Source organism: Acanthochromis polyacanthus, chromosome 1, assembly GCF_021347895.1.
Source record: "Acanthochromis polyacanthus isolate Apoly-LR-REF ecotype Palm Island chromosome 1, KAUST_Apoly_ChrSc, whole genome shotgun sequence".
Lineage (NCBI taxonomy): Eukaryota > Metazoa > Chordata > Actinopteri > Pomacentridae > Acanthochromis > Acanthochromis polyacanthus.
Genome location: NC_067113.1, coordinates 25,414,403 through 25,425,044, shown reverse-complemented (window position 1 = coordinate 25,425,044; position 10,642 = coordinate 25,414,403). Strand labels below are relative to the sequence as shown.

General features: G+C 38.0%; 2 protein-coding genes across 2 annotated transcripts; one reads left to right on the top strand and one right to left on the bottom strand.

Annotated features, from left to right (window-relative positions):
- Positions 1 to 128: 128 nt before the first annotated feature.
- cart1 (cocaine- and amphetamine-regulated transcript 1) lies at positions 129 to 1,882 on the bottom strand. Its single transcript, XM_022211130.2, has 3 exons — positions 1,652 to 1,882; positions 1,351 to 1,431; positions 129 to 580 (listed from the first exon to the last, which is right to left on the bottom strand). The coding sequence occupies exons 1-3, from the start codon at positions 1,784 to 1,786 to the stop codon at positions 473 to 475; spliced, it is 324 nt and encodes a 107-aa protein (XP_022066822.1). The 5' UTR covers positions 1,787 to 1,882; the 3' UTR covers positions 129 to 472.
- A 3,268-nt stretch (positions 1,883 to 5,150) lies between these two features.
- On the top strand, positions 5,151 to 10,112 carry yju2 (YJU2 splicing factor homolog). The gene is made up of 8 exons (XM_022211150.2): positions 5,151 to 5,291; positions 5,606 to 5,706; positions 6,758 to 6,902; positions 7,038 to 7,172; positions 7,256 to 7,437; positions 8,212 to 8,362; positions 9,311 to 9,482; positions 9,652 to 10,112. Exons 1-8 carry the CDS (start codon positions 5,268 to 5,270, stop codon positions 9,771 to 9,773), a joined length of 1,032 nt encoding a protein of 343 aa, XP_022066842.1. The 5' UTR covers positions 5,151 to 5,267; the 3' UTR covers positions 9,774 to 10,112.
- The last annotated feature ends 530 nt before the right edge of the window (positions 10,113 to 10,642 follow it).

Here is a 10,642-nt window from a genome sequence, read left to right as displayed (position 1 = left end):
CAACAAGTGATGTTGAAGGGAAATGAAATGCAGCTGCTCATATGTGATGCATGTGTAATGAATTATTATAATCGACCACCTTTTTTTTAAAAAAAAAAAGAACTGCACAGACGACACACACGACAGAGTTTAAAAGTTAGTCTGATTTATTGACCTTTTCATCTTACAAATAGATCGTTTTTCCATAAACAGAAACAACAAACAGGAAAAAATGCATTTATGACAAAAACTACATTCAGAAACTACAAGATGCCACACGTATTACTCCTCCTGCACGATCAGAGAACATTCAGAACAGTCGATTTTTAGACAAAAAGTAAAATGTCACATTTTACGCCGTATTTTTTCTACAGAGAATAACAATAGTAGCAGGCCTCCCTGGCATATTTCACATTCTTAAGTTTTTACCACTTTAAACCCTTTAACTCTTCTGTCACTTCTTGCACTCCTGTTCCCCTTTTCTTCCTTTTTTTTACAAACATTTGAGGACATAGAAGTTACAGGAGGTCCCTCGAGGGCAGCTGCACAGTGTGCCGATACGCGCACCTTTACGCACGGCGCACGGCTCTCCTGCGTCACACTGAAATGACAGCATCAACTATCAAACTGCAAACTCATATAGAGAAAATTTACAACATTTCTACAAAATAAAATCCTACAATGGAATGCAGGGTTTTATACAACATAAAACTCTCAAAAACGTGCCTTCATGTATTTTACACATTTCCCCTGATATGTTTATTCAGAGATAACACGGTAAAATTGCAAGATAAGTAATCATTTACGCTTATCTAATTGTTAAAAGACTGTCCAAAGCTGTAAATAATGTCCGAATTGTTCATTTTTATTCATGGTAATTAGCTGTGTATGTGTTTTTAACGTCTGACTGTAAATTACGCTATTTTTACTCTATGTAAATCAGAAAAAATATATTTTACAGCTATTTGCTAATTTTTAAACAGTTTTTTGCTGAATTGTTGATTTCCAGATCTAGTAATATTTAGTTGAAATACCAAAAAAATCATTTTAATTGTGTTTAATGTACAAGTTGACTGCATTTAAAAGTCAAAATCGTACATATCATTCACATTAAGTATCTGTAATTATACAAATGTATGCATATTTAATGTATTTAGCTAAAACATAATTATTTTACAGACACTTGCAGTTATTGTCACTGTTTTCACACATTTTGAAAGTTACAGTATTCTATGGTTTCTAACATATTTTTCTGGCACCCTTGCTGCAAGAGTTTCCTTTTTTCTCCAGTCTCCTGACCCTCTCGTTGTCCTGAAATGTTATCAAAAACATGTTTATGGTGCTTTAATTTTTCTTATTTTGCTTACTTACCGATGGCAACCAGCCGAGCTTTTTCTCTAAGGGCATCTCTTTGCTCCTCAGCTTCTCCAAAACTTCTTGCAACGCGTCAATCTACATAGAAAAGAAATGCATAAAGTTAGGCAGATAAAACTAGATTCCCAATGGAAAAACACTGACAAAATGAATCTGTTTGGGGCACAAACTATTTTTGCAGTTTTGTGAAGTTTCCAGATCAAGTTTTGGCAACGGTATTTCTGTAAAATCTTCCCCGTTTGTAATCCAAACCAAATTTGTAAAACAATATTACTTTTTCTAAATAAATTACACCCACCAGGTCTTTCTCTTGCTGGTTCTTTAATGGGAAATCCAACGAGCGCATCTCCAGTGAGGAGTCCTCGGCACGGACGAGCCACAAGTACGCGCAGCAGCAGGTGACCGCGAGCAGGAGAGTCCGTGCGCTGACCATGGTGCTGAAATGACAGACAGGAAGAATCCTTCTCTTCTTCTTGTAGAAGAAAAAAAAACTTCCTGGAGGGTTTGAGGGTCTCCTGTCCAGAGAAGCTCACTTTATAGGGGCTTTACAGATGCTGGTGACATCAGCCAGCCTCTGAAATATTCATGGACAATTTGACATGGGTGGCACCTTGGTGTTTTTAACAGGAAGGTTAAAGGTTGATGGTTAAAGGTGTGTTTATATTTGATAAAAACATACTTGTTGAAGTAATCTATGGGCTGAATAGAATCAAACTCCTTTCCTTGACAGTTTTCATTCCAGTCTGCTAATTGTGTCACAGATCCCACTGATTCCTCACCAAAACTGTCTCTTTTTTAAAATCCTAATCTGTGGCCTGTTGTGAGCACATTGAGCCTTTTCATTGAAACATATATGAGTCACTGATGATTCAGCTTGATGTGTCAGAATCAGGTCACCACAAATACATAAAAGCCTCAGCTGTGAATGTGGATCTGTCAAACCCAAATGAAGGTTTTTTTTCTAAAATATCAAATAAAAATTCTTATTTGTTAATGATTTTTTTTTGTGTGTGTGTGTGCTCATCTACTCTGCCTTCCCTCTTATGTCACTGCTGTTCAATAAAGCCAAAGTCGGACCTCAGGTTAACCCACACTGACCCCAATCTGTTATCAAGATCCAATTTCCTTTTGTGGGACTAACCTTAACCCCCGAAGGTACACACATGGCCGACAGGCTTTTGGTTAAACATGTCAGAGACCCCACATCACTGACCAATCGCCCCTGAGAGGCCATTCATTCTCCATGCCATCTTCTGTCTCCTGAAAAAGAGATTAAAAGCAGAGCAGTGGTCAATGCATGAAGCTTATGACTCATTCAGATTGGATTAAAGCAATGAAAAGATAAAGAAGATGATGTTTTTAGTGTTTAAGTATCTTTGTGTATGCATGATATTTCAGCATAGATACACTGAAATTGAAAAACAGAAAAAAATGTTATACGATACTGACATGACAGATGCATTGTGATGCCATTACTGATCACTCCTTGGATGTGTGTCAAGGACATAAGAAAAGAATACATACAGAATACACAAATCGATCCACTACTTGCCTTTAAAACAGCATCATTTCTCTTGGGTGCAGTTTTTCAAGCTACTTGTCAGGTAGCTTGTTCCAGATATCTTAGAGAATTTGCCACAGTGCGTCTGTGATCTCAGTGTCTCCCGAGACCAGGGCTGTGTGGAGGCCCACCATCTGCTGCAGCTCCACTCGTTCACCTGCTTACTGAAGATTATTCTGCAAGAGTCTGGTTGTATGCTTGAATCTGGTTTGAATTCTAAACATCTACTGCTGCAAAGTACTGCAGGTAGCAGATAGTGTGAAAAAGGGGAATAATCCACCTTTCATTGTGTATAATGTGCATAAAAATTACCCACAATGAAGATGGAATTTTACATTCAATGCAAAATGCAGCAAATGTAAAATAATACACTGAATCTGGATATTTGAATCGATGTGCTTTAGCTTTATTGAGTGTTAAAATATAATACAACATGTGATGCTGTCAGTGAGTGTGAAAAAATTGATTTTTACCACAATAAGAACATATGCAAGGGTGATTTTTTTACGATGAGGTTCAGGATCATTTTAAAATGATCAATACTTCCTTTTAAATGCAGATTGCTTTTCTCCAGAATGATTTCCATAGCAACTCTGCCGCTTCGCTGAGGGGATCCAGTTTCTTTACTTCTCTCGACAGCTGGTTGTTAGATCACGCTTACTCAGTAAGGAGAGGCTGTCCTGACCGAAAACATAATGTAGCTGTTTGGATTTTCATAGTGCGAACTGCTTTGGTGCATCTTTTGTCAGTAACACACAATGTATATACTGCAGTATTTCCAATCACATTCCAAACTAATACTGCTCCTTACTTTGTTTTGCTTCATTACCTACCTCTTTCATGTGTAGATGTTGACATTTTAGTCTGATTTATATGATAATGTTAAATGGGATTGCTGCAGTCCTATTTTGTCACACTGTCAAACTGAAATACAAGCTTTAATGTGGTTCTTTTTTTCATCAATACTGAGAACATAAGTCACATGGCCTACACAACAGCTCACAAAGAGGTGCTTGCTTATGAAAATTAGGCCACTCTGTGTTTACCATCCTCCAGAATATCAATAGTGATGCAGAATTTTTATGACCACCACAGTCACTGAATTATTCAAAATTATTCTAATGCATTTGAGGAGAGGAAAACGAGCAGAGGCAGTGATCTTCGGTCTACTTTTAAGTTTATTGCGCTACACAGAAAACACAAACAAAGCGAGCTGGTCTCGAAAGCAACTAAAATGGTCACAGAATGCAATAACTTGAATTAAATTCTTTACCCTGCTCATTGTGTGTCACAATGCTACTTATGTGTCATAATTTCCTAGACTTCATACAATCTCTGTTTAGCTTCACTATTGTTTTAACAATAATGGCAATATCAACTTTATTTGTATGTCAGCTTAAAAAAAATGCTGCAAAGTGCTTTACAATAAAACAAATGTCATATTGGACTAAATGGTCCGAAGCATGCCATGAAACAAGTCGATCTATAGTGTTATTTAAGGTGTGATTTTACCTGAACAATTTCTATATTTAGAATTGAAACCCTTAAAAGAAAAATGATATGAAATACTACTTCCCTTGGCTGTAATACATATTAAAGCTGAAGTCCTACAGTGTTATTTAATTTGGAGGATAACCAAACAAATTTAACATTATAACTAAGACCATACAGGAGTAGTGTATAAATTATGAACCTTAACATAACTTATGTAAATGGCCAAGAGCCCACAGCCCTCTTAATTATGGAGATTAACCTGAATAATGTGTTAAGAAAGTTTTGACCCTATAAAAATATACATGAAAACTGAGGATTTCTTTGATTTCTTTTGACCAAACTTTGCTTTCATCTATTTTCATACATTACGATTTTAAACTTTCTGGTTATTTACCATGACTATATTTGATTTTTGTGATTATACATTGCCACATGTCTATAAAGTATAAGTACATGGTACAAATGGCCTAATTAGTGACACATTTAATTAAATTTTTCCAACATTATCAGAGGAGAAGCTGTACATCTGAACAGAAATTACACATAGAGATAATACTGGATTTGCTTAATAACTTGTTATTGTTTATATTACATTAATCATCACTTTTATCCCGTCTTAGTTGTGTTTTATGGCCTACATATCTGTCTTCACATAGTGTCTTCATCGAAATGGTCACGGTTGTTGTAGGAACCGACGTTTTCCGCTTGGGGGCAGCAGCGCGGTTTGAATGAACGGAACCTAATAAGTGTTGCACCCGGAAGTTTACAGTGCAACATAATAGCAGTGTTTTTTTTCTTTAGCTCAGTCAGTTTATTCTAACGTTTCTTTCTCAACACCTCATTACCAGCCAAAGCAACAATGTCCGAAAGAAAAGTATTGAATGTAAGTATATGAACGCCCACGACAAGTTAAATTTTATTGTAATTTAAATAGTTAGCCACATCGTAAGTGTTTAAGAAACTAAGTAAGCTAACGTTAGCATTGGAGCTAACTGAGGTGTTTTAGCAGTTTTCCTGTAACTAAGCTAATAGCTAGGTAGGTATGTTTGATATTAACTCTGACAGGACTTACAAATGTATACTATGTTAGTTTTTGAGCTTACAAACTATGTTGTTCACATGCCTCTACGGTACTCCTGGCTTTGCTTAAAGTTCAGGCTATTCAGCAGCTAACTTCACGTGCTTTCCTCCCCACAGAAATACTACCCTCCGGATTTCGATCCATCAAAAATCCCAAAGCTTAAACTCCCCAAAGATCGTCAGTATGTGGTCCGATTGATGGCTCCATTCAACATGAGGTATGTTTGTCTCACCAGTTTCTGTCAGTTGCCCTTTTCAGAGATGGGACGAGGAACATCCACCCGTTAAATTGACGGCATTCTTGTCGTACAGACATAGATCACTCATTCGACCTAAATACCGGACAGAGCAGCAGTACACACGCGATATTTGTGATTTGAGAAGACATCAATTGGTATTTTATGCACAATTATGCAATAACAGACTGAAACTAAACTCATAGCAGCTGATCAAAGTGTCCAAATAACTAATAGCCCTGTTAATTTCTATAAATTGTGAATTTGAAATTGAACGGCTCAGCTTGAGGACAGCCAAGACGTAACAAAATATTCAACTTTAGCTGATAAACTGTGACTCTGTGTGTGTGTGTGTGTGTGTGTGTGTGTGTGTGTGTGTGTGTGTGCGCGCGCGTGCGTGCGTGCGTGCGTGCGTGTGCGAGTCAAGTACACGGTACAACTGGCCATTAGATTCTGGTTGGTCCTGTTTTCATGTAAAGAATAATTTATAATTGAAACTCATTAATCAAGCTGTTGTTGCTGCTTCATGCATAAATGCGTTGGCTCTCTCTGTTTGGAGACACTCATGGATTGTGCTCCAAGAAAAGTGTGTTGTGATTTTAGCTTACAAGCTGTATCTTTTGCTCATTGTGATGTTTTGAGTTGAATATTGGTGTTGGCATGTGGAAAAAAAACTTCCCCAAATGTGGTGATGCAGTTCAGACTTATACCATGTTGACGTGATACAGAAATGTTAATGGTAAGATTGACTCGACTTTAAAATAGAGGTCATATCAAATTTCAGGTTAAGTTGGAATCAGCCCAAGAGATAACATGTTAAAATGAGAAGAATTATTTCCAAAATGGTCCCAAAATGTTAAAAGACTAATCTGTCTCTTCTTAGTGATGTTTTTCAGACAATACTGGGTATTGTGTGTTAAGATTAGCTCCAGCTCTTGGTTGGTTTGTTTCATTTGAAGGACAGAACAGGCTTTTCTGCCTCTGAGTCCTGTTGCAATTGTGTCATCAGCATTGCATTTCTTCTCATTTTCAGGTGTAAAACATGTGGCGAGTACATCTACAAGGGAAAAAAGTTCAACGCACGTAAAGAGACTGTTCAGAATGAGTTGTACATGGGACTGCCAATCTTCCGTTTCTACATCAAATGTACTCGATGTCTTGCTGAGATTACATTTAAGGTGAGAATGAATGCTCTGATTGTGACAAAATTGTGAGAATTTGTGATTCTGTTTTTGTTTTTTCTGGAAAATGACATATTTGATGTTATGCATAAACAATATCTCACATTTTAATGTCTCTTGTTGAGCTTATAGACTGACCCAGAGAACACAGACTATGCGATGGAGCACGGTGCAACTCGAAACTTCCAGGCAGAGAAACTTATTGAGGAGGAGGAGAAGAGAATCCAGCAGGAGAGAGAAGAAGAGGAACTGAACAACCCCATGAAGGTCAGCATTTGAGTTATTTATTGGTTATTTATTTTAATTCTCAACAGGAATAAAGCATTGATGGCTGCCCAATTCTCCACCAGGTGCTGGAGAACCGTACAAAGGATTCCAAGATGGAGATGGAGGTCCTGGAAAACCTCCAGGAGCTAAAAGAGCTGAACCAGAGGCAGGCTCAGGTGGACTATGAGGGAATGATCAGCCAGTACAGAGAGTTGGAGAGGAGAGAGAGGGAAAGGGAGAAAGAGGAGGATGAACGTGAAACAAAGTGAGTGTGGAAGTTTCACACAGAAAAATTAACAGTGAAGCAAATGTTTTTCTAGTTTTTTATCAAGTCTGCTGCACAATTAAGTAAAAATATTATTTGACAGACTGTTAAAAAAAAGTGTAAAATGCATGAACAAATCTAAACTTTAATCTCCACGTACACTGATCAGGTATAACATTATGATCACCTGCCTCATATTGTGTTGGTCTCTTTTATGCTGCTAAAATGTCTCAGACCCAGTGGGGCATGGCCACAGGATCTTTGGGGATGCCCTGTGGCACTGGGATGATGGCAGTGAGTTATGTGGATCCTGTGGGTTGCAGGATGGGACCTACCTAGATCAGGCTTATCCTGGCACATCCCACGGATGCTCAGTAGTGAATATGGGGAGTCTGGAATCTGGATGAACACATTAGCTCTGTCATGTTCCCCAGGCCACTCCCGAGTAATTTTTGTGCTGTGTCGGGGTACACTGGCCTGCTGAGAGTGGCAACTGGCATCAAGGACTGCTGGATTGTGGGGGATTGGGTGGTTGCTTGACCTGCGATGTTTAAGTGGGTGGTACATGTCAAACATCCACAATGAATGTCAGGACTCAAGGTTTCCCAGCAAAACGTTGCATTATAACAAGAAGATCGATGTTATTCACTTCACCTGTCAGTGGTCATAATGTTGTGGCTGGTAGATGTATGTGTTTAAATGAGTTTTATTTTGTCATGTATTCTGTGTACATTCTGAGAAATGGTCATTGAAACTGTGTGGCTTGTTTTTCAGAGAGATGTTGGACCGAGCCCTCGTGAAAAGACTCAGAGACTCTGACTCTGATTCAGAAAAGGAAGAGGAGAGCAGCAGCACACAATCAATGAAGTCCAGCTCAGACAAACCAACAGATATCCTCACTACTGACAAACCACCTGAGGCACAGGTACATATAACCACTCACATTCAAGAATGAATGAGTTGTGATAAATATACTGGACTCTGTTTTCATGAATCTAACACAGATCACAGTCAAGTGTAGCCCTGCTCAGCGTGCTTGTGCCGAGCTTACTTTGGTCAGGTGACTCCTTAGATGGGATCAGAAAGAACACATTATTATACAAATTGTAGGATTTGGCAATTATGGTCAATCATATTTACTTCTTGCTATTGTAATACACTGACAGATTGGAAATCCTTGGCGAATGCTTCTCGGAGGAAACTAATTTCTGTCTCTTGTTACAGATTTTCAGCAGCAAATGTACTGCCAAAAGTCAATTATGCTTCCTCAGTTGAATTCAGTTTTAACTTCTGTTTGGACATGTTGAAGATGTTGTAGCCATCAGATTGTCCCTGTGTAATAGTGTGCAGTTTTATGAGTCATAATGCTGGATTGCATGGATCATGTTCTGTAAATATGAGTAATTTAAAGATCATATGAGAGCGACACAGTTAACCACTAACAATTACACTGAGTGGTTATTGTTGAAAAATACAGACCCGATTTCATAAAAAGCTCGAAAGTAATAACTTTTAGTCACTGTAAATTTGATACTTCTTACACACGATAAAGGACAAAAAAAACATGCAGCATGAATTAAACAGCAGGTTGGTCACTTGTTCTATTCTTAAAGCTTTCATTTGGTTTTCTTACATGATTTCTTACTCTGATAAGATACAGCATGTTAGCTGTTAATAGCATCATATTGCAAGGTCTAATTTTTATGAATTGGTCTTACATCTTGTTCAAAATGTATAAAATGTCTTAAAAAGTAGCCTTTCCTTCACTGTACTCTGACAAATCAGGCAAATACTTAAAAAACAAACAAACAAACAAACAGCAGCCATGCTATGAGCAAGAAATAGTAGATTGTCTTATTGTGTGTTTGTACAGGGAACCTCAGCTGCAGGAGTGAAGAGGGCCAAGACGGAGAGCTGGGAGAGAAGTGTCGGGACTCTGGGCGGTGGAGGAGCATTCGGCTCCCTGCTCGTACGAAAGAAACCAACAGTGACCGTCAGCAAACCCAGTCCAGCAGTGACGGCTGCTGCTCCCACCTCTCAGAAAGGTAGCAGTATCTAGTACAGTTTATAAATTTTCTGATTGCTTTGAAGTCTGAGGCATTCTGTACTTTATTTCATTTCTATTTTTTATTTAGTGGTCCTTTAGGTTCACGTTCTTAACGAAAAGTTTGCTTTTGATTCTCAGGCACAGTCATTCTTTATCTTGTTTTACAGACTCAAAAGCATCGACAGCCGGCTCCACAAATACCGCTAAAGCCGTCGTCACACAAAACGGCTCGTCATCTCTCAGCCTGCTGGGGGCGTATTCAGACAGTGACAGCAATGACAGCGAATGAGAAGAAGATGACATGAGTGACTGGCACATAATTGTATAAGTGGTGCAGAAAGGAGCATAATAATATGACCCTTTTTGTTATATTGTACAGAAAATGAAATCGTGAATAAAACCAGCTAGTGGGTGGTTGTGTGTGTTGGTGGGTGGTTGTTTGCAGAGATCCTATTGTCAGCTGCCCACATTCAGTAAAATAAGAGCAATTTTAGCGTTTCTACTGAAGAAGGAACCTGTTCTTCCTGAGACCTTAACCGAGAAAAATATGTGAGGTAAATTTGCCCTGTGACAATATCAGCTGTATATTTTAGTGTTTATTAAAATCTGTTCAATACTTGGCACCTGACATTTTGATTGCTTGCATCTTTAACTTCTTTTTTTTTTTTTGTATTTTTACATTTTAGCAGTGTGAATTGTGTACTGCTCATATTAACCTTCCTTTGAGGATCAGAATATATTTCAATGGTAAAAGCAAGAATGTAAGCAAGTGTTAAATACAAGCTGATCTGGGTGCTAGAGCTCATATGAAAGCATTGACAAGGGTTGACTTTTTCTCGCATTAATGCAAATCTGGTCTTTTTTTATCAGTAAATGTTTGATTTTCATGTGTTCATGCACGTGCGAAAATTGATATATAGTTTAAAGTAAGGGCATTTTCTCAAATACCTAAGTACAGTTTTAACGACTTGTGCTGAGTACTGTACACGAGTGTTTCCACTTCATGCTATTTTGTACTTGCAAATATTCCAGTATTTCTAAAACTGCATCTCACAAATACAGGAAATGGTTGTGGCTTAAGCTAGCCAGAAATGAAGCAAAGAGGAAATCTATCCAATAGCTAAAAGTTCCAGCTGTTACAGATGATAACCTAGGACT